Here is a 24191-nt window from a genome sequence, read left to right as displayed (position 1 = left end):
TTAGTTATTAGGAGATCCAAGAGGGAGTATTTGTTGGTTAGTGGATTTGGACAGGTACTGTCACAAACTAACCTGCAGATGAGACGCTAAACAGAGGTCCCATCTGCTTGAGTTGGTGGCACATTCTCAAGCTTATGCATCAAGAGCTACTACTACACACATACCAGTTACCATGAAATTTTGAGGAAAGGGATTGTGTGTGAAGGTACCTGAAGAAAAATATGAATTAGTAAATGAAGGGACATGATCTGTGGTAGAAATGTTTTAGGGAATCACTCAAGCAAAATTTGAGGCAAATGAGTAAGGTGATAGCATCCTTTGAGCAGTATCACTGATGCGACAAGTAGCATATTTTCCTTTGGTGCAGAAGGCTGTCAGTTCTATTCTTACACCAGGTAGTTTGAAAGCTGACACTGAAGTGCAGCATAAGAGGGGTTCTGCACTCCTGAGTGCGTCATCCTTCACATGAGATGTTAAACCTAGGCCTCATCTGCTTGGATTGGTGGTGGCTCAGGTGGATGTAAAAAATCCCACGGCACCTACTGAAAAGAGTACAGGAAGTTCCCTGATGCTCTGGACAGATTTTTCCCTAGTAGTATATAAGCCACCTTGGGTCTCCCCCTGAAGAGAGGCCACTAGCCACGTGGGTCCAACCTAGTCAACAAAGGACAAATAAAAATAAAAAAAGGCAACAGTGTGCTGGTTTTAATAATAAAAACTTTGTAATGCATTACAGCCAACTCCTATAGCGACTACATGAACAGTCATGCTATCTGTGGGGTTTACAAAATAAAGCAGAGACATGGAAGTAGGTTGCAAGGTCTTTTTTCAGTATCACACACACACTCACGCCTACAGACAATATAGAGTCTCCAGTCTACCTACTGCATAAGCTTTTGGAGTGTGAGAGACAAACTCCTGAAGAAAATCAAGTGAAATCAGGGAGGGCATGCAGACAGTATGGAAAGCACCACAGTCAGAAACTGAATAGGAGAACCTCCTGCTGTGAGGTAGTAATGTATATTACACAGGCACAAAACAAGGGAAGCTTATCCTCAAGGAGTAATAGTATGTGTTACACAGGCTACCCCTTTACACTGGTATGGCAATGAAGATGACAATTAACTCAACTACTGTAATGAAATTTTTGCAGAGTTACTAAGATCTGCGAAAGCTCTCTGTAGAGCATCTAGGGTTCCTCTCCACTTCAACTAATTTTTCCAGTGATATGTCCTATGAGTATTAGCCTCTGTTAATAGACTGTAGCCTGGCTACAATGACACAGATCATTTGGCATGAGAAATGGTCCCGAGCACCCAAAGCTGTCAAGATGAAAAGGCTAGCAGACACAAAAAAGTCCCACCAACAACTGTTTAAGCCAACAAATGCTTTGAAATCATTCAATATGTTGCAGAAGGATCAGACAATAAGCTGCTTTGCACTGCTAACATCTCCTTACCCTAAAGTTCCTTCTTACTAGCATGGACAGTCTTCAAAGTCTGACAAAACATGCTGCTTGAGACCTTTTCTTAGTAAAGGAATTCTCTACTGCCACTGGTGACTCAAAATTATATATCAAAATCCCTTATGTGCAGGCATAAAAAAATGGAATGAAAGTATCTAATTTTAGTCTCGAACTCTCTTGACTTGCGAGCTGTGGAAAGATGACTCCATGACCTTTGAGGTGAAAAAAATTACTTTAGCCATAGCCGTTTATGTAGAGGGAAAAAGCACTGATTATAATACAGGCTTTCTGGATTTGATCAGTGGCTTAGATATCACAGGAGGTGGCAGGAAAGAATGGGCAAGGCCTCCTGGGAGGGATGGACGGAAAGGGAAGCGCACAGGGTGTACAACACAGTTAAATATCCCTAGCAAAAGACAGGGAAACAAATGTGAAGTGTTTTCTGAATGTGAGCACGGCAGCTTGCCAACATCACCCCTTTGCAGAAGTGAGGGGTAGTTTGGCATGGTCTAACCACTGCAGACCCCACCGATGCAGTGTTACTGCAGTGCACATAGGGTGGGGGAAAATATTAGGAAAAACATTCTGAGCTGCAGTAAAACACAGACTGCAGCAGGGAGAAGCAGTATGACACAGACATGGGATAAATTGATCTCCTCATTGGCCGAACCCTTGCTGGAGTAAGCACTGGCCAGAACAGACAAGTGTTTCTCTGCCTGTCCTTGCTGACCAGGCAGTTCAACCAGGCAAAGTCCATTTTCAGCAATGGTCCACTGAGAAAAGCTCCATATAATTACAACCTACATATTTATACATACAAGTTTACAATGGCATACTACATATACATGCACAATTTGCAACAACATTTTGTTGCCAAGTTTGTCTATTGTATTACTACATGTAGAAGTTTACAGGTGATTAAGCACTATGTCATCAGTAACATTTGTGTATCTGCTAGTCAAGCTAAGAATTATTTTAAAGTAAAGTTTTATAGCACAGTTTGTATCTAGGTAAGTAGTGCAAGGAGCTACAGACATTTTGACAGTACAAGCTCACTTGGCCTGGAGAAAGAGGAGTGGCACTACAGTCTGTTGATGGTCATCTGCGGAAGGGGGGGTATGCCCAAAAAATATATATTACTTTAGTTCCAAAGAGTATACCATACAGCATCACACCAAGACTGATAGCTGTAAGACTGGACAGGATGCAAGGAAGCAGATGTATCTAGATGTGGGCTGAGTGGGAAATTTAAAAGAAAAAAACTGCCTTAGAGGGTCAGATGTGCAATTTCTAATCATAGCAGTGAAGCCTACTGCAAAAGCTCCTTCAGAATATGCAGGTAGGACCTTCCCAGGGTGTAGTCCTTCCTAAAAAAACGAAATCAGTAAGTTAGGGTATTATAGCACCTTGGTCACCAGAACAGAACTAAATGCCAGAAACAATCACATCCAAGAAGCATATGTGCATTTTAATAGAGGTAAATAGCAGATGATGCATTGTTCTCACAAACAAATATTACTATTAATATATTATGACAACTCTATGTGAAATGTTGTGAAAGAATGCATATATTACAGTCCAAGTGTAAACATCAAACCAGCATCTGCTAAATTACTATGGTCATGTCTTGGAACTTTCCATCATCTTTGTCCAGTATTTCAAGGTGTTCTTTCTTTAAGATCCTACAATGAACAAATACACTGAAATGCTCTTCCAGCTAGGGAGTACTTTTTTTAATCAGCTACCACTGACATCAGATTCCTTGCATATATGGAGCGACGCAGTGGTGCAGCGGCTAGTGTCACATCACAGCAAGAGGTTCTCCGGTTTCTGCATGTCCTCCCTGTGTTCACGTGGGTTTCTTCCGGGTGCTCCAGTCTCCTCCCACATTCCAAAGCCATGTGTCTGAAGCATTTCTCCCTGGGCCTCTGCTGAAAATGGGCATTGTCCCACTTGAAATTTCCTGGTAAAAAAATGTTAAATAAACAAACATACATATGTGGCACTTCCACTATTCTGCTTCAGCAATATGGTTCTCTTGTTCTACTTCTGTCAATCACCAATGCTCTTGCTACATCTGCCACTACAAAAAGCAGGCTCCAGAAAGATTTGCACAGAGCCTTCCCATTCAATCACATGATGCTCAAGGGTTTGCTCACTCCACTCCCAAGCACACTATATGGTTTCCAGCATGCTACAGCCACCTAGGAAACCGAAAAAAAAATTCATCGTACTAACATTACAATCATTGTTTCAGGAATGTAAAGGGAAAAAAAAAATTTCCTAGAAAAACATACCTGCTGTCCAGTCTCCAGGCATCGTTAACGAGCAACCAGCTGTACACTCAGTTTGTCCATAACCTTCATAGAACTACGAAACAGAAGAAAGCAGTGTTTTTTTAAAGACAGGCCATTATCCCTGCACATAATCTAGTAGAACTAGTAAGAAAGTACTCTGTTGTGGTGCAGAAACCATTTTGGGATAGAGTTAATAAACAGCAGGTAACTTGCAAAGTGTTCTAAAGGAATGCATACATTGTACAAATGCAGACATCCAACCAGCATCTGCTAAATCACTATGTCTTGGAACTTCTTTGACCAGTATTTCAATGAGCTCTAAGATCCAACAATGAACAAATATACTTAAATGCTCTTCCTGCTAGGAAGTATTTATTTATAAGCAGCTACTACAGACTTCAGATTTCATGCATACACGATATCGCCACTCTCCATGCAGGATACTCATCATATGATGTGCCCCCTCAATACCCACCACCTAACAATGTCCACCTCCTCAGGTTACAGTTTTAGTACTGCCATCAGATCTCAAATCATAAGGCATGATCACATATGACTTTTAACTATATCAAATAATGAAAGCATTCTACAGGTTCCAAGTATTCTAAATACTTCTAAATATATTATTCCAGTTGGTATTTTTTCTTTAAGGTTCAACATCTTGTATTACATACTGCACTAAATATCAACTCCAGCCTTTAATGAAAGGCAGTAGTTCTAATGCAAGAGAGATATCCCAATATAGAAAACATACAAATTAATCAAAACTCTAATCAAATGATCCCTGCTCTGTGACGTATAGGAAAAAAGCACCGACTGTGACCAGAGTCTGACTAGCAGGTTAGGCAATGGAAGAAACAGTGAAGGGAGAGTAGAAGTGAAAGGCTCAGACAAAATCACCCATCCCAGCAGGAGCAGCAAAATGGTGCTGGACTGACAAACTACTTCCATGTAACTGCAAGTGAAGGCTTGCACAGAAAAATAAGCATAGGACAAGGGAAAATGTGGTGTGTGTGTGTGTGTGTGTGTGTGTGTGTGTGTGTGTGTGAGAGAGAGAGAGCATGCACAAGCCAGATTAGGACAATAAATGTCCCCTACATTGGTTCCTGTCCTTGTCTCAGCCACAAGGGAGCAAGGTTAAGGACTTTACCAGAAACCCCTGATGACTGTCTAAGACAACTCTCATGGAAGAGAAGGCTGACTGGCTGGCAAGAGGGGTCAAACAGCATTGAAAAAATAAATAAAAACAACAATGAAAATTACTACAGCACCTACTTTGCTTTTACTGCAGCCCAAGCATACTTTTGCTCTTGCAGTAAGCAAATGGTAGGCAGTGGCAGGTAATAAATACAATATTTTGGTTGTGTTACACACTGTGATGGGAGACTTTCATATGCTGTCTTGTTCAAGTACTGAAGGACAGCTTGGGCACTTCACCAGTATACTGCTTTAGTGGATAAATAAAGTGCCCTCTAATTACTTTAATTTTATTTATTTATTTAACATTTGTTTACCAGGATAGCCCGACTGGACAGCTAGTGCCCATTTTCAACGGATTCCTAGGGAAAAAAGCTCCAAATATTTTCAGATGGAATACATAGGTTATTAAATATTAACATTTAGTAGAATGTTGACATTTTAGGCAGGCATGACAGTTGAATGCAATAATAGCCATTGGAAAATAAGTGGTAGAATGTTAACATGTAAAAGGCAGAAACCGTTGAATGCAAACAGTCCAATGCAATACAATCTCATAGGTCAATCAGCAGATCACAAATCTTACAGTATTTGTACAATATATGAACATAAGGTACTCAGAGTAGGTACATATTTGCAAAGTTATAATGCACATAGGTGGTTCAAAAAATAGTGAGAAGTAAGCATTGGAGGCCTCAGGGAGTTGTCCTCCTACAATGCAGCGATGATTTGCAGGCAGCATTGCAGTTGCAAAGAGAGGTAGCATGAAGGTGAGATTTAAGGTGTCTGAATGTGGTTGTGTGATTTTGTAGCCTGAGGTCGGGAGGGTGTTCCATGCCTTTGTGACCTCATGGGAAAAAAAGGAGTTCTCCAGAGCTGTTCTTGCATGAATTTACTTCAATCAGGGCTTTATTACTGGATTGCAGTTCCCTGTTGGGAGTTGTAGAAATTTAACACGCCGGCTAGGGTGGGGGTTCTCGCAGGGTGATATAGAATTTGATTAGCTATGATGAGTTGGTGGTAGCTTAGTAAGTTTGGAAATTCTAACCAGTGTAGTTTATGTAGGGATTGGCAGTGGTGGGAGTGTGATTTAGCACTGGCTGTGAACCTAGCTATCTTGTAGCATGTGGAGAGTTTGTACAGGTCAGTTTTATTTATGTTAGCTAGAACTGGGGAGGCATACAGTAAGGTTGTATAGAACAGAGAAGTACAGGTAAGGTCCAGCGAAGAAAAGGGGGATGGTGGGTGGGTAACCTGGACTGCAACAGTGAATACACTCGAACATCTACATTTATGGTAGGTACACAACTGCACTATGTTCATCGTGTTTCACTGTTGCAGTCATTACCATTGGGTTGAATCCCAAAGCTAAGGTTGGGAGGCTGGAACTAAATAGAATTAGGAGCGGCTATGAGGCCTTGCAGGACTGCAGTGGCAAAGCCTGCCCTGGAATTGGAGTAGAGTGGTAAGTGGTAGTGCTTTGTAAAAGTGTGCACTGAGCTCCAGGTTGCAGCCTCTAAAATGTCTTTGGTTGGAACTCCCCTGAGGAAGGCTGCTGAAGTGGCTGCTGCTCTGGTTGTATGTGACCTAATGCCCTTAGGCACTGACTTGCCATGTTGAGAATAGCATAAACGAATGCAGTGACCTATCCACTTTGAAATAGTCTGCTTTTAGATAGCCTTTCCTTGTGATCCTGCAGCATATGCTACCAGTAATTGCTCAGTCTTTCTGAATGCTTTGGTTCTGTCCAAGTAGAAGCGCAGTTGTCTACGTATGTCCAAAGAATTCAGAAGTTTCTCACCCTTATTCTGTGGGTTTGGATAAAAGGTAGGCAAACAAATAGTTTGGTTGAGGGCCACACTGGACACTACCTTAGGCATAAATGTGGGGTTTGTTCTTAGAGAAACATTGTCTGGATGGAAAATGATAAAAGCTCTGAGACTAGTCTTGCAGAGGTTATTGCTAGGAGCAGAGCTGTTTTCCATGATAAAAATTTTATATCAGCTGAAGCAGCTGGTTCACAAGAAGGCAGAGCGAGTTTTTCCAAGACATAATTGAGGACCCATGCAGGTATTGGTGATCTCCTTGGAGGCCGTAAGTTTTTGGCTCCTCTGAGGTACTGCCTTAATAAAGGATGAAAAAAAAAATAGGTGGCTCTGTATTGTAATGAGCTGAAATGGCAGAGGCATGAATCTTAATTGATGAAAAGGATGGTCCTTTGTCAGGCATCTCAGTTAAGTATTGCAAAATCTGAGGGATATTTGGAACAGTCATGTCAATTCCTTGTGCCTGGTTCCAAGCACAGAATCTTTTCCATTTTTCTGCATAAGATTTTCTGGTACTGGGCCTCCTGGCCTCCAAGAGAACATCCATCACCGCTTTAGAGAGTGTGGTGTTTTGAAAAGCTACATTATCCGCCATGCTGCCAGATTTAGGATCCTGAGTTGGCTGTGCAGGATCTGATTGTTTTGTTGGGTCAGTAAGTGAGGAATTTGAGGTAATGTCCATGCTGGGCACTGAGTCAAGTTCTTTAGGATTGGGTACCAGTACTGGCAAGGCCAGTCTGGGGCAATCAGTATCATTTTTGGCTTCTCTTGTCTGACCTTGAGGAGTACCTTGGGGAGGAGAGGCAATGGGGGAAAGGCATATACTGTTAAGTTTTTCCAGCTGAAAGAGAGAGCATCCACTTTCCATGCTTGTCCTTGTGCAGAATGTCTGTAGTTGGCAGTTGTGAGGGGAGGCAAATAGATCTATGTCTGGGCATCCCCAGATCCTTTTTATCATGTTGAAGACTTGTGGTTCCAATTTCCACTCGTGGGGATCCATTAGGTTTATGCTTAGTTCGTATGCCAGAGTATTTATCTTTCCTGGCAGGAACCGTGCTTGCAGATGTACTTGGTACATCAATGCTGTGTCCCACAAAGTCATGGCTAGTCTGCAAGGGGGTAGGAATGTGTGCCTCCCTGCTTGTTTATGTACCACATGACTGTAGTATTGTCCGTCTTTATCAGTAGTTGTCCTGGATGAAGTAGGTCCTTGAAGGCTGTCAGGGCATTTTGAACAGCTAGCATCTCTTTTTGATTGATATGCAGATGCTTTTGGATTGCGGACCATGAATCCTGAATACATCTTCCTGCCATGTGGGCCCCCCAGGCATAATCCGATACGTCTGTTGTCAAGGCTTGTTATTGTTATTGTTTCCAGGCTGTGGCAATGTTGAGTCTAAACACTTTTTAGATACCACTGTAGTTTCCTCATATGCAGTCTTGCATATGGAATTAGCAGGATGCAGGATGCCATGAAGCCCAAAGCCTGCAGAATTTTTCTTGCAGTTAACTGGGTGTTTGCTGACAACTTTTTGAAAAAAGTAGTCAGTTGCCTTTGTTTGTCTGGCGTGAGATAAGCAATCTGGGCAGTTGTATTTAAGCTTGCACCCAGGAATATTATCTCTTGAAAGGGTACAAGTTTTGATTTATTTTCGTTTACTGTGTACCCTAGGCATGTTAATAATCTTTTTACAAACGCCAGATGCTGTAGTAGTAGTAGTAGTAGTAGTAGTATGTCCTTGTTCTCTGCTTGAATAAGGCAGTCGTCCAAGTAAGGATATATTTGGATTCCTCTTTGTCTGAAAAATGCAATTACTGGTGCCAGGCATTCTGTGAAGACCCTGGGCGCAGTAGATAAGCCAAAGGGCAGTGCAGAGAATTGGTAGTGCATTGAGCCAGCTATGACTCTGTGGTATCTTCTGCATAATTGTCTGATTGGGACATGCAGGTATGCCTCTTTTAGGTCTAAAGTTACAAGCCAAGTCTTCTTGCCCAGCATGGGCAGAAGCTGCTGCAGAGTCAACATTTTGAATTTTGGAATATCCAGGTATGTGTTTAGAATTGATAGGTCCAGTATTGGCCTCCAGGCTTTGTCCTTTCTGGACAGCAAGAAAAGTCTTGAATAAAATCCTTGTCCCTGCTCTTGCTGTGGTGCTTGCTGAATGGCCCTCATGTACATGAGGGATGAAACTTGTTTTTGTGCCTCTGCCCATTGATTCTTTGGCAGGTCTGGCATACCGTTTGCCCTTGGCAGGGTGTGAAAGTGGAACCTGTAACCTTGTGACACTATTTTCAAGATCCATTTGCCCTGGGTGATTAGGAGGCAGTTTTCAGAAAAAAGTGCTAGTTTCCCCGCTAAAGGAGCTGCCAGAAGATAAGTGCTTGGTGGTGGCAGTGGGAAGTCATTGGGATTGTTTTCTGTATGGCTGTGGTTTGTCTTCTCCGCATTTGGAGGTAGAAGCACCCCATTGTTTAGACCTGTATGAGCCTTGGGGCTGGGATCTGCCTCTAGGGTGTCTGTATCTGCTTCTTTGTGGCCTGTCTGACACTGGAAAGGACCAATTCTTTGTAGGCCAGTGTCTGCTAAATCTTGGAGGCTGTACCTGTAAGAAATTCTCAACTGTCTGCATAGATTTAGCTTTGTCCTCAATTTTCTTTAACACCTCTTCTGCTTTAACACCAAACAAAGTATCATGCTGTAATGGAGCATCTAATAATTTTGCATGATCAGGCAGATTCTGTTTCTTTAACCAAGCATGCCTCCTACTGACAGAGTATGCTTTCCAACTTGTTCAGCTGCATGCAATAAATCCGGCATTTCTTTATTTTCTGCACATTCAGAATTTGTCAACATTTTCTGTTTACGCATTGACATAATGTATTGCTGATATTTAAGCATATGAAACTGACAATTTAAAGCTCTTATAGCCAAGGTAGCAGAAGTGTAAATCTTTTTTCCCCATCTATCCAGTGCCCTGGAATCTCTGTCTGAGGGGGTAGGGCTTTTTGCAGTGGAAGCCTTGACCCCCTTAGGACCCTGAGAGATAGTTTCTGGGTCAGCAGCAGGGTTTTTAAATAGAAATTTATGGGAGTCTGGAACCCTGTAGCATCTGTCTGGCTTGACAGGGGCTGGAGGTAAGGAGTCAGGAGTCAGACTGGACTCTGAAAATACGTAATCTACAATGTCTAGCACAGGTGGAATAGCCAGGGGCCTGTGCTGAGGCAGCAAAAGAAAGTCTCTGAGCCTAGAGTCTGAATAATCTTGACTCTCCCAGTGGAAATGCTCCCTCATGGTATGCAGTGTTTCCCCAAAAGAATAATCCTCAGGAGGAAAATCTGAGGGGATAGATTCTTCAGCATCAGAATCCTCATAAGGAGGAAGAGTATATTCCTGATCAGAAAAGGAATCAGATGAAATGGAAACCTGATCTGAAGATTCATATTCTACCTCTTGCCTAGTCCTCTTGTCTGGAGGGGGATGAGAACCCCTGGTCAAAGTAATCAGGTCTTTGGCCATTTTGAGCATCTGTTTTTTAGGCATGGAGGCCTGTCCATGGGGCTGTTGTACTTGTTTCTTTGTCTTTAAAGTTGCTTTAGTCTTTGCCTTTGAAGCTGAAGTAGTTTTAACATATAATTGTGTAGGCCTGAAAACGCCCTCAGAAGCCGGTGCCTGCTCAGCGGCTCCGGACCCATCAGAGGGAAAGGTTTCTGAAGGTCCAATACCTTGATTTTCTGTAGGCCTGGTTGACTCCACGTGGGAATCGGTATTGGCCTGTGGCTCTAAAGTTGTGGTCGTCAGGGGCTGTGAAAGCGCCTCACTGAGAACCAGCGACTGGCCTAGAAGAAGCCTCGTCGTCGGTTTTGGAACTCGGATGCCTGTCCTTCTCTTTTTCCTTGCATTTTTTGTAAACTCCAGTAGTCGGCTGTTCTGACGGCATTATAGAATTAAATCTTCTGCCAAAGTAATGAAATGCAAAATCGTACCAATGCTTAATAGCACGTTGGTTAAATCTAGCCCAAAACCTACAACTAGCAACGTCGTGGTCAGGGCCTAGGCAAGGAATGCAGTAAGAATGAAAATCTTTATGAGGTATTTGCTTCCCACAAGAAATACAATTATTAACTTTTTCTGACATTGGTCTGGAGCAAGAAAAAGTTTCCCCAACGGGGGTACTTAGTTTTAAATGAAGACTTCGGATCTAAAATTCGAACTTGAAAATCTCAGGAGTCGGCCAACCCAGCACTTGCGAACTGCTTTTGCTTCGGGCACCGTGCGGCAAGAAAGATGGAAGAAAATGGCATCGGCTGCATCTTTTATACCCCTGCCACACTGACGTCAGGGAAGAGGTGACAGAAATCGATGCCGGACTTAGATTTTGGAATTCAAGCCGACTGCGGGTAGCCTGCCAGTAGGATAACCCAATGGTAATGACTGCAACAGTGAAACACGATGAACATCATGACAACACACTATGAGCAACAACTACAGAACAACATTTAAGAAAACACTTTTGCCTGAGTTTCATCAAGGTCCATTCTAATAGAGTGGTTTCCACTTTGATCATTGAAAATGAATCACCAGACTTTGTTAATCTGTTTTGTAACATGTAAAATGAGAGGCTGTGTCTGCATTGGTGGGGCTCATATTCCTTGGAGCCAAGTATGTAAGCTTTATTACAGAACTTTTTCCAGTCTATCACATGTATGTAACATGAGAGGCTGTGCCCACTTTTACAGGGCTCATTCCCTCCCGACATATAATATGAAAGGCTCATATTTTCTTGTACAACAAAAAAGGATTACAGTGTCTGCTTATAAGAGGCTCATTTACATGACGAATGTGACCAGTCTCCACTCTTCTTCCTCTTGAAGATGGACCTTTTTAAAGGTCTGTCTTCATCAAGAGGAAGTACCATCTCCCATGCATATAAAAAGGTCTGTCTTCATCAACACGAAGAAGAATGGGGACTGGTCACATGAATCATGTAAATGAACCTCTTACAAGCAGGCACTGTAAACCTTTTTTGTTATACAACAAAATATTAGCCTTTCATATTATGTCAGGAGATAATGATCCCCTTAAAAGTGGGCACAGCCTCTCATACTGCATGTGTTACAAAAAAGACTAATAAGGTCTACTGATAGCCTCATAAAAGCAGGCATTTTTGATGATCAAAGTGTAAACCACACTATTAGATGGACCTGATGAAGCTCAGGCAAACGGGTTTTCTTCAATATAGTTCTATAGCTCATAGTGTGTTGTCATGTTTTATTTGTTAGAAGTTAAAAATAAAAATAAAATCTTTGAACAAAGAATGAGGTTCCATAGGCGGCTGAGCTGGTAAACCCTCACAGGTCTTTCAGGAATATTTAAATAAAGGACTAACCTCAAAACTTTGGGATTGGATCCTTATTTTCCATCTCCCAGATTTTCCTCCAATCAGCTTTTATGGTCCCACCCACCACTGTAACTGCCTTTAAATAACTGACCTGTTGAATTAACGTATTAGAACAACACTACTCATCCATCTACCTGTTTAACTGAATAAACTACTGTTAGCTTCAACAAGGTGTCTGTCTCGGATACCCTCCCTGTGGGAGGAATAAAAAGAGAGAGTCTCATAGATCTGCTAGCTAAAGTGATTTTATTTGGACTAATCCTTCATACTCTGTTTCTTGTTAGTCCTGTCACACTCTCGGTCACAAGTGGGATACCAGACTTCACTGGAGCCCTCTGCTTTACCTATTTTTTGAAGAAGGAGGATTTAAACTGGATTTATTTTGTTTTTAGAAATAAAACTATTTTATCAAGAGATTATTGTAAATACTTGAACTCTCAAAAATCCTGTACTGGAATCTGATTAATTTTTTTTTTTTTTAGGAATTAGCTTTTTTTTAAGTAATAAAGAGTAGTTTTTCCATTTGTGACAAGTGATCGGGCAGGTACACACTGAAACTGGCTTTATAGAAATGACTGTCCTACTGAGGGCCAAGGAGAATTAAATGATTACATAACTGGATGCTATACCTTTAGATACAAGCTATGTGATGGAAATGGACTTTGTTACAATAGTCGAAATGTGGTTCACAGGTTCATAGATTAGTACTAAGCTAACTGCCCTTGAGAGCCATTTTAAGCCTAGCCATTTATCTCTTGTGAGACTCAAGCCTTGCACCTTGTGTTTGTAAGGCAAACACCTTAACCATTAGGCCACCATCCCAACAATAGTTGATATGTGGTGATCAAAAGATAGTTGAAGACACAGGCTCCCAGATACCTGTGTAGGAGATCAACTTTCAGCGGTGTATAGTTAATGACAATTACAAGGGACATCATGCTTGCCGAAGAATACTACTATATATTTCTTGGCATTTAGCTTTAGTCCATAGTTTTGACATCAGCTATTTGTTTGGGAAATGCCTTCGGGGGATGTTAGTGTCCTCTGGGGAGTTTATGATGGCAACAAGTTTACAGTCATCTGCAAATCTGGCCAGCCATAAACCCTTAACACTTGTTTTGACCTGGTGTGATAGCTGAGCTGATTAAGCAAGAGGTCAACCTACATATATCATGGATGCACGTGTATTCAAATCCACATAAGGGATAGCTTAGATTACATTTTTACAGGGTCAGTTTGTACATGCCCTAAAGCATAGGCATATACTGAAGCCTTTCTAACCTGTGGGCACTGATAATTAGGAAAACTGGGGCATGAATGGTTAGGCTTAAAAACATTCTATCCTAGTAACCTATTATGATCCTATGACCTCTGAAAAGTAAATGCTAAAGAGGAGTGTCCCAAATAGCAACCCCTGGGGTACACAAACAATGTCAGGTCTTTTGGAGGAGATAGTGCTGCCCACCCTTATACCCTGGGTTCTACTTGTCAGTTTCCTATCCAATCAGTTACATAGGAGAGTTGCATTTAGCTGGGGGAGTTTATTCAGTACCCAGGTATTGGACAGTGTTGAATGTCTTTGTATGATCTAGATATGTGGTGCATACTGATTTAAACTTCATCCACTGCTTCACTAGCCTTCTCGAAGTCGTTAACACCGTTAGGCAGGTCAGCAATCCTTGACTTACTCGAAATAGCTTGGGTGGAGAGTTTTATTGGTTGCTTATATCCTACTTTATTAATTTTATAATAATGCTACAATTCTATAAAAAGAAGTTATGTACTCACCATAATGTTCCATCTGAGTAGTTAGACTTCATTTGTCATCAACCTGTGGGATGTCGGATCCAGACCGGATCCGAGATGGCAGTTTCACCAGCATCTGATCCAAGCTCCTTCCCTTACCCATAATACCCCTCCATCTCCTTCCTTCCCTCAGATCGAGTTTGCTATACTCCTAACATGAACCCAACCCAAAAAAAACCTTCACAAAGAAAAACAGGAGAGCCACAAGGGCACTCTCTCCTGTCTGCCAAGGCAGAAAGCGCCAAGAGAAGGTCGGAGGAAGGAGGGAGGGACAGCTGATGACAAATGAAGTCTAACTACTCAGATGGAACATTATGGTGAGTACATAACTTATCTGAAGTAGTTAACTTCATTTGATCATTAACCTGTGGGACAGAGTCCCCAGCTACCAAACAAAAAACCCCGGGTGGCCCTCATGGAAGGATATTTCGGAGCACCATGGAGCCAAAGGATGCGCTCCCTCTGGAAACCATGTCCAATTTATAATGACAAATAAAAGTATGAGATGAGGACCAAGTAGCCGCTGAACAAATATCATCCAAGGACACTCTACCAAAAGACAGCTGACGTAGCCATGGACCTGGTAGAATGGGCATTTATCCTACTAGGAAGAGACATGCTTTTATCTTTGTAAACCTGAAGGATGCATAGGGAAATCCATCCAGCAATAGTCATATTAGAAAACGGTTTGCCCAGAAAGGGCGTAGCAAAGGACACAAACAACTGGTCAGACTTGCGATGGGCTTTAGTCTTGTGTAAGCAGAAGCGAAGTTGTCTATGCACGTCTAACAAATGCAATTTATATTCACCCATTCTAAAAATTTGGATAAAAGACAGGTAAGTTGATTGACTGATATTTGTTTGCGAGTCCACTTTAGGCAGAAAGGAAGGATTAGTATGAAGGGAAATCCTGTCTTTATGAAAAAACATATATGGAGGTTTTACAGATAATGCCTGGAGTTCTGATATTCTCCTAGTCAAAGTAATAGCCACTAAAAAGGCTGTCTTCCAGGATAAAATGTTCAAGTCCACAGAAGCCGCAGGCTCAAAGGGCGGAGCAACCAAGGCTTGTAAAACTAGGGTAAGGTCTCAAGGAGGTGTAGGATCCTTAACCAGGGGGGGTCTTAAAAGGTACCTTTAATAAAGGTTTTGCAAAGTCTGGAGGAAGCTAAAGAAGCCATGTGCTCACCTACATGAAAACCTGAAAATGGCCGCCAGTTGAACTTTCACTGAAGATGAGCGGGCACCCTGCTGAAAAATGTATGCCGAGAACTGAAGGACCGCTGGAATAGGTGCTGTGAAAAGGTCCAAATCAATCTGAGAAGCCCAGATAGAAAAACGCTTACATTTGCTATGGTAAATTTTTCTGGTGGATGATTTATGAGCTGCCACCAGAATAGTCTTGACTGGGGAAGACAGGCCGGGAGCCCTAGCAATCAAGGGAACTGGAGCAACCAAGCCATGAGCTTCAGACTGCCCAGGTCTAGATGAAGGTCTCTCAAGGGGTGCGAAATGAGATCCGGTATGGGATTCAAGACCCAAGGAGTAACAACCACATGAGACCAAAGACAGGGAAACCAGATTTAGCGAAGCCAGAATGGGGCAATGAGGATGACTCTGCTCCCCAACCGACGAGCCTTCTGTAGAAATTTTGTCATGAAAGTAAACAAAGAAGACCGGGAGGCCAAGCATGGACCAGGGCATCCTTGGGGGATTTCCCCCTGTGGGGGGATCAGAGCGAAGAACTCGCTGCACTTTGGGCTAGAAGGAGATGCGAAGAGATCACAGCAAGGCCGATCCCACTCGAGGAAGATCTGCTCCACTACCGAAGGATTCAGAGACCACTCGAAAGGCATTAGAATAGTCCTGCTCAGTTTGACCGCCAGTATGTTGGACCAAACCGGAATGTGCGTTGCCCATCAGAAAACTGATGGTGGAGATCGCCCATTCCCACACTCTTATGGCCTTGTGACAAAGGGGGTAAAGACCTGGTTCCTCCCTGTTTGATGATGTACCAGACCACTGACATATTGTCGGTCTGAACTGCAATCTTTCCCAGACAAAGAAAGGCATGAAGGGCCTGCAACGCTAAGAAGACTGCCCTCATCTCTAGAACACCGATATGCAGTTTGGTCTCGTTCGGGGACCACGTGCCTTGGACTGTCCTGCCAGAGCAATGACCCCCCCCAGTTGGGAGGTGTCTGTGGTCACCGTGGCTTGGGGAGGGGCTGCAATAAACGTACGTCCCTCTACTAGCTTTAGGGAGCGCATCCACCATAGGAGGGACTGCCTGCATACGTTGCTTATGTGAATAGGATGCGTCAATGGCAGATCTAAAAGGAACCAATGAACTGCTAACGTCCACTACAGAATTCACATATGAAGACTAGCACAGGGACGAAGAGTAATGGTGGCTGCCATGGAACCCAAGGCTCTCAAAACCGCCTTGGCTGGTGGAAGATAAAAGACTGCAGGATCACAGATACATGAAGTCGTATGTTCAGGACTCTTTCTGGAGTTAGAAAGACCTTGGCTTGAGAAGTATCGATTCTCGCTCCTATATAGTCTAAGACCTGAACAGGGTCTAAAAAAAGACTTGGATATGTTGATTGTGATGCCCAGCAAGTCTGATAATTTCAGGAAACAGTCCCTGGCCTGGCAAAGTAGATGCCTGGTGGGAACGGCGAGGAGCCAATCTTCAAGGTATGGGGCATCTGTGCATTTTGATGTGATAGTAAGCGTCCTGGAGATCTACTGAGCACATCCAGTCATTCTCCTGCAGGTAAGACAGGATGGATTGTAGAGTGGCCATCCAGAACATCTCTTGTCCAACTGACAGGTTTAGAGTGGAAAGGTCCAGAATGGGCCTTAGGTCCCCCGTCTTTTTTGGCACCAAAAAGAACCTGGAATAGATGCCTGATCTGGACCGATCTAGGGGGACAGGCTGGATGACTTGTTTCCTTAGCAACTTTCTTATTTCTAGTGCTGCTGCCTCCATTTGCGTGGGTGGAACGGGAGGAGTTAGAAATGGGACTGTATATCCTCTGGATATTATCTGAAGCACCCAACAGTTTGATGACATGGATTCCCATACTGTCAGGTGCATCGAAAGGCCACCCCCAACTGCCTCCACACTAGAGCAGTCGGGCAACCCCTCAGGGCTGTTGTGCGGGCCTGTCTGAGAACAGCTCTGGAGACAAAATTTCTCGGACCCCCCTGCCTCTGGGCCGGTGTCTGTCCTGACCCCCTCTGCCTCTAGGGGAAGGAGAGTCCAGAGTTTCCCGGGAATACTAAGAATTCCGGAACCACATCTTCTTTTGCCTCCTTTGATTCCTGAAAAAGGATCTTTGTGGTTTAGAGAAGCGGATTCCGATGGCAGAAAGTGTCTTCCTATCCTCCTCACTCTGGACTAACGTCTCACTAACTGACTTCCCAAACAAAAAAGAACCATCATAAGGGGCATTCGCAAAAGATGCCTTAAAGGGTTCCGTGAATTGACAATGCCTAAGCCAGGTTCCCTGCCTAATGGCAACACTGGATCCGGCAGCCCTTGCTGCTCCTTCAGTGGCATGTGAGTGGCCATTCAAGAATGTGCTTTTACCCACCAGAGACATGGACTCTGGGGGCAACTCAGTGAACTCCTTGACGAGGTCTCGCTGTAGTCTAGTAACGTGGGCCAAATAATTCAGCGCCCTTACAGAAATGGTGGCTGAAGTATATATCCGCTTTCCCAGGTGAGCCATCGTCCTGGACTCTCGGTCAAGGGGATGGACTGTAGAACTTTTCTGGGCTACTTCTTTCCTGGTGGCAACCGTTACCACCATGGCATCCACAGGGAACCCCTTGCTCCAACTCTGCCGGCCTACTGGAGGACTCAAGATCTTATTGGGGCGCCTGGGGATTAGCTCCACGGTGTCTGGCTTGTTCCATGCCCTGGTGGTAATGAGGTCCACCAAGGAATCAGTGAGGGGGGGGATACCCAGGAGGTAGACGGGCCTGTGTCAAAGGCCTCTAGGAACACAGAGTCATCCGAGGAAGGTTTGGGGGCAGACCAACCCCCCCAGCGCAGGATTTCCATGAGGTCCCCAAAGGAGACATAGTCAGGGGGTGATCTGGAGGAACCTTCCCCTTCCTCCAAGTCGGTATCCTCAGTGAGGGACTCTGGAGAGGAGTCCAAGTGCCTCCTTTTGCACTTTTGTTTGCGAAGGATCTCTGGAACTCTTTGGTGGGACTCTCCGGAGGGGGCGCACAAACTATTTGTGGTTCCTCGAGGGAAACATGCTGGTGCACCTCGAGCACAGGTTGTCCCTGCATGGACAAAATGGCAGAAGATGCACTTAGAGACGAGGAAGTCAGGGGCCTCGATCCCCTGGAGAAAACCCTCTCCACCATGCTGAAAGCTAAGGGAGAACGAGCCTCCTGAGGAACTGGCAAGGAGACTGCTCTCCCTGGATCTGGCATGGGGATTGGAACAGAGCCCAATGGAGCGGAGATACAGAGGGGTAGGCCTTAACCAGACAGAGTCAGCGCCAACGGAGAAAGGACCAATCCCTGGGCGATCCGATGCCCAAACTTCGGCCTCGAGAGCCACGTGGGTCCGAACCAGTCAGATCCGACCTGCTCAAGGTAATGGTAGGCATCGATGTACATGATACCATCGGCGCAGGCCCCCTGACTCCAGGACCTCTCTGACCCAAGAATTCCAATACCAGGGGTCGGATTGGGAAGGAGATATCAGGGCAAATAAGGGAAGCGAGCTCTCCCCTCCGGAAGGAGAGGGGGCTGGCAAGACCCCCATCTGAATCTAGGTGCGAATAAAACTTTGCATAATTTTGTCCATATTCGCTTCAGATAGACTTCGGGTGGACCGCGACGAGGCCACTGATGCCGGCCGGGAGGGTCAGTGTACAGAGGCCCTGGAAAGAGGTTTAAGCTCCTCTAGCTCCAGTGAGAATCCCAGTGACTGGAGAAGAGGAGAAGATTACCTGGAAAAAACTGTCTGTTTAGGGAGAGGACCCATTGGAGCCTAACGGTATGGGGATCTCTTCCTCCCCTTGTCTGTCTCTGTCCTTGTTCCTCTCTTTTTGGATTCCCTATCCACAGGCCTTTGTCCAGGAGGTTCAGTCCCAGCCTGGGAGGGAGTAGAGACAGTGGCTGAAGTAGAAGGTGCGGTCATGGCTGTGACCGCAACGGAAGAAGAGGCAGCCGCCTCCATAGCAGGGAGAAGTCCCTTACAGATCAATTTTGCTCTATGATCCTTTAGGGCCCTGGGGTTGAACCCTGCACAAACAGAGCAGTCCAAAGATAAATGGGCTGCCCCCAGAAAAACAACACACAGAGTGTGGCCATTCGCTGGGGCTAACTTATGGCCACACACTGTGCATTTTCTAAAGATCAGCTTGGTCTGCTGATCAGCCATATCCAAGACACAAAGGTACGAGGTACCAAAAAGTTTAAACTAGCAAGGTTTAAACTAAACTACCAACACTCGCACACACACTCGGAAGGAAGGGGAAGGGAAACAAGATATTGGGGACCTACAGACACTGGATCCTACCCAGTTTGGCTTTGTTAAGGGCAGATCCTGCCTCTTAAACATGGTTGATTTCTTTGAAACAGTCACCACGGCCATTGACGAGGGGAAGGTGGTCCACACAGCCTACCTGGACCTCGCAAAAGCCTTCGATACAATACCCCACTCGGGCATTATAGATAAGCTCACCAGCTTAAATATAACCCCCTATGTCATTAGATGGATTGCAAACTGGCTCAAGGACAGAACCCACATGGTTAGAATTGCTGGAGCCATGTCAGACTCCAAACCAGTTACAAGTGGTGTCCCACAAGGCTCAGTCCTGAGACCTCTCTTGTTCGGTATATATTTCTCGGAGGTACAGGCCAACACGGAAGGACTGTGGCTGACCAAGTTCGCAGATAACTGCAAACTGGGCGCCATAATCGACTCTCCAGCCGACACAAGCATCCTCCAAAAGGGCCTCATAGAAACAGACAACTGGTGCCAGAGCCATGGCCTCAAGCTAAATGCCAGTGTATAGTCATCCCCTTTGGCAAAAACAAAGTGCCCACAAATTACCACATAGGTGGCAATCCATTAAGTACAGAAGAAGTAATTAGGGATCTGGGGACCCAAGTTGATAGCAATCTCTCATTTGACAACCACGTGGCCAAAGTGGTTAGAAAAACATTTTATATAGCCCACCTAATCATGAAGGGATTCGCATCTAGATCAGGGAGGTCATTGTGCCTCTTTACTCATCCCTCATCAGGCCCATAATTGAGTACAATGCGCCTTTTGGGATGTACCTTACCAGACACCTGCAGCAACTGGAAAGACCCCAAAGTACCTCACCAAAAGGATCAAAGGGCTCAAACAGATGCCATATGCTGCCCGGTTAAAGAAACTCCAGCTCTACTCAGTGGCATACCGCCTGTTCAGAGGCGATCTGTGCCTGACGTATAAAGCCATGTCCAACCCGGAATTAATGAACATGCTGCACCTCAGAAAATCCAAATCCCATCGAGCTACACGCTCGAGACTTGAACCTCAGCACTGAAATAAATAGGACATGCTGGAGGGACAGATTCATAACCCAGAGGCTCCCTTCACTCTGCCTAACCTGGACTGGGATTTTATTCCAGAGTCCCTCATTGACTCTCTTCAAGAGGAATCTTGATGAGTGGATGGGAGATAGTAGGTTTACCCCGGGTATCACTTCTGTGTCACTGTTAGACAGAGGCACAGTATACTAACCTCGAAAAAGGGCATAGCAAAATAAATTTAAAATGGGTGGCGAAAGCCAAACACATTCTGGCTAGGCTTATAAATGCCCTAGGGCAGATAGCCTAGTATGAACCTATGAACCTAAACTACCTACATGAGAAATATTTTTTTTTTCCTGAAAGGAACAGGACGCAAAATGAGGGAAGGGGAGGCAAGGGACAGTAGGGAAGCCTATCTACACTACCAACAACTCAGAACACTCCCAAAAAAACGTAGAAAAGTACCTACCATGCCTGGAGCTCTAGACCACGCTGCTTGGCAAAGTCGCGTCAAACGAGATCTGAGTGAAGGAAGGAGATGGAGGGGTATTATGGGTAAGGGGAGGAGCTTGGAGTTTGGATCAGATGCTGTTGAAACTGCCATCTTGGATCCAGTCCGGATCAGACATCCCACAGGTTGATGATCAAATGAAGTTACCTACTTCAGATTAATCCTTTCCATAACCTTGCTGAGAGGCTTGTCAGGCTTAAGGGGCTATAATTTTAAGTTTGCTGACACTCACATTTGTGGGGGACAGTTACTGTCCTCTGTGCACAAAGCCTGTTTGGAGGCCATAACATAATAGCCTCTCTCAATTTCATGCTAACCAGTAGACAAGTCTAGTACATTATCTAGCCACACACAAGTAGTGCACAGCCTTGGACAGTGTCTTTAGGACTTGTTCTTGGGAGATATAAGGGGAGTACAGATGCAGGTATGTGATCTGGGAATACAAAGGGATAGAGAGGTGTGAAGTTGGAGATAAATGTTTTCGCTAATAGATTCGCTGTGTCCTCTGGGTCAGAGTATGTGACATTTATTATTAGCTGCTTTGCATAGTGCTAATCACAATTTCAAATATTTCTAACATAGCTAAAGGTGGTACCATGGTTATCTTTAACCTGGGTGGCTATTTCTAACTCATATCTGGCTTTAGATAATTTGATTAGTATTTCTTTTAAATTCAGCAATACTATTTTAGCATATTTAAGTTAAATTTGTTTTTGCATGCAATGAGTTTTTTCCCCTTTATTATAAAATTGGTTTATATTTAGGTTCCACCATGGGGGGGGGGGGTATTCTTAAATTTGGAAATGTATTTACTTTGGAGCGTGACAGATGTGTCAGTGCAGCTATTTACATGTGCACAGAACTTGATAGCAAAGAATTCTGCATAAGCAGTGGGGTCACCAGGTTGGAAGCCAGTTTTAAATTTAGTCAGATCATCACTTGGTTTTAGTACATTAGCCTTAGCATAATTTCTGAACACTGAGGAACTGGAAGATGCTTCCAGCTTTAGTCTTATGGTAAAGGAAACTCATTTATGGACAGATTAGCCCAGGGAGGAAGTGACAATTGTTGGGAAGCAAAGCTGTCTCAAGCAGATAACAACCAAGTCCAGGATTTTATCTCCTCTGGTTGAGGTGCAGAATAATTGGTCCAGAGAATCTGTACTGATGAAGTCCAGAAATTTCTTGGCTCAAATCTCACAGGATGATCCTATTGCTAAACTAGAGGAACACTAATGCCACTGGAGTGGGTGGTTATGTGGATGACTTTGTACATGGTGGCTGACAAAAGTTTTGCCACTATGGTTACTTCCTACCCGAAACCTACTGCTCGGGTTGGTCATGAGGAGAATAACCATTTTATTATGAGGATTAGACTTTGATATTTCTGATGGAATGGTGTTGTCACTGCACGACAGCAACATTAAAAATCATCTTCAGTCTCCATCGAACCATCAAGGACACTGCAGCAAGACATCCACACTTTCCCCAGCTGAGAGACTTTGTTAAAAAATGTGATAAATTCTGACGTTTGTTTGGCATCTGGCATAGTTACGTGCCACTGTACAGACTAGTCATGAAATACAAGACTGTTTAGAAAATTAATTCTGCAAAATTAGCTCCAATATTTCAACTACTGCAGAAGGATGAAACTAAAACTAGTTGCCTTCAGTGATACCTCACACAGAGACCTTCTTGATGGTGGCACTCAAAGGGGATAAAGGATTGTTTTGATGAGAGAACAGGGAAAATTGTTGCCCCTCTACTGGCAGTTAAGAATTACAGCATTACCGTATCAGGAGGAATTCTTACCATGTCAGACAGCTCTGACAATTCATTCTTAACTATAGTTTCTGAACTCATACATGGGGCAGAGTGTGACACCCTTCAGACAATTTGTCACACAAACTATTCTTTGGTTGAGATATTTAATGCCACTTAACTCTGCTGCAGAAAAATAGTGTTTGCCTGGAAATCTGCAGAATAAAAGAATTTAGGCACACAATTTACAGCATCCAGTGGGTCAACTACAAAAAGCAGACGATGAACTGCCTACTTAGATGGGGGCTCTTCCACCTCAAAACTTCTAAAAGCAGTTGATGTTACATTATACTGACTGTGGGATCTGTATGCTGAATGTTAACTTGTGTTCGCCTTTAACTTCCAGAGAGAAGGGTAATGTCTGCAATTTACTTCCTCTGTTTGCGACTTTTATAGCAACATCAGTTTTGAGAGACTCACAGCAGCACCAACATTGTAACAGTTTTTCAGGCAGTATCCGCCTCAGTGACAAAGACTGTGCTTTTTCAAGTAGTTTAGGGTGTGAACAGTCTTTCTCTGGAGCCACCTGTTGTGCAGCTTAGATGTTCAAAATATCGATACATTTAAAAAAACTAGTTTGTTCATTCCTTTCACAAGGAAGGGAGTAAACTGCATTTTTTTGCTGCTATACGCAGAGAATTACATCATGAATGTCAGAATTCTTAGGTTGATATGTGCAGCTAGCAATGGGAAACACATGGAAAGAGAGACTGGCAAACATCCATATTTCAAAATGGTGCATGGGTACTCATTTTTATAATTTAAAACTGAATATGTTGAGTACATCCCACAATGGAGCAGTGTCAGTGGTTAATTTGGTAAAATAAATATTTCTAAATGTTCACTTAGAATCAGTAGGTATTGGCATTTGTGCCTGGGATCATCAATCCAAATGAGAGCAGTAAATGCAGTGTGATCGTCACTACATTGGCCATAATTGTATAGGACACATCTTGGAAAGGATGATCAGATGTCCAGACAATCTAGAAAACGTCTGGTTCCTCTCTCATGCACAGTACATCCACCCTTAGCACAAGTGTATGTGCTAGTATAAGAGGAATGTATAGGCGAGCCAACACTCAGAACTTTCTTGCTGTATGTACACTTATGCAAACACTCGTCACCTCAGCAGTGTTAGTATTGGTGGCTGGCTTCAGCTATAATCCTAGGCACAGTAGTATCCTTGTTGGAGAACCTCCCTTTTTCCGTGTGAAATTTCAAGATTTACATCCGTCAGAAAGGAAATACAGTTGTGTACACTTACCATAAATGAAGATGTTAGAGTGTATTCACCGTTACACTCATCATA

At 43.7% G+C, this 24191-nt stretch overlaps 1 protein-coding gene across 5 annotated transcripts in view; it reads right to left on the bottom strand.

Annotated features, from left to right (window-relative positions):
* The window catches only part of ACSL1 (acyl-CoA synthetase long chain family member 1), a 1450848-nt gene that overhangs the window by 525524 nt on the left and 901133 nt on the right, over positions 1–24191 (bottom strand). For all 5 annotated transcript variants that reach the window (XM_044089832.1, XM_044089833.1, XM_044089830.1 and 2 more), the window contains one exon: positions 3763–3835. In XM_044089832.1, coding sequence (XP_043945767.1) covers positions 3763–3835 — 73 coding nt within the window. The remainder of the gene's footprint in view (positions 1–3762; positions 3836–24191) is intronic.

This window comes from Protopterus annectens, chromosome 12.part0 (assembly GCF_019279795.1).
Source record: "Protopterus annectens isolate FY-2018-M chromosome 12.part0, PAN1.0, whole genome shotgun sequence".
Classification (NCBI taxonomy): Eukaryota; Metazoa; Chordata; order Ceratodontiformes; family Protopteridae; genus Protopterus; species Protopterus annectens.
Note: the sequence above shows the minus strand (reverse complement) of the source record. Positions and strands in the feature narration are given on the sequence as shown.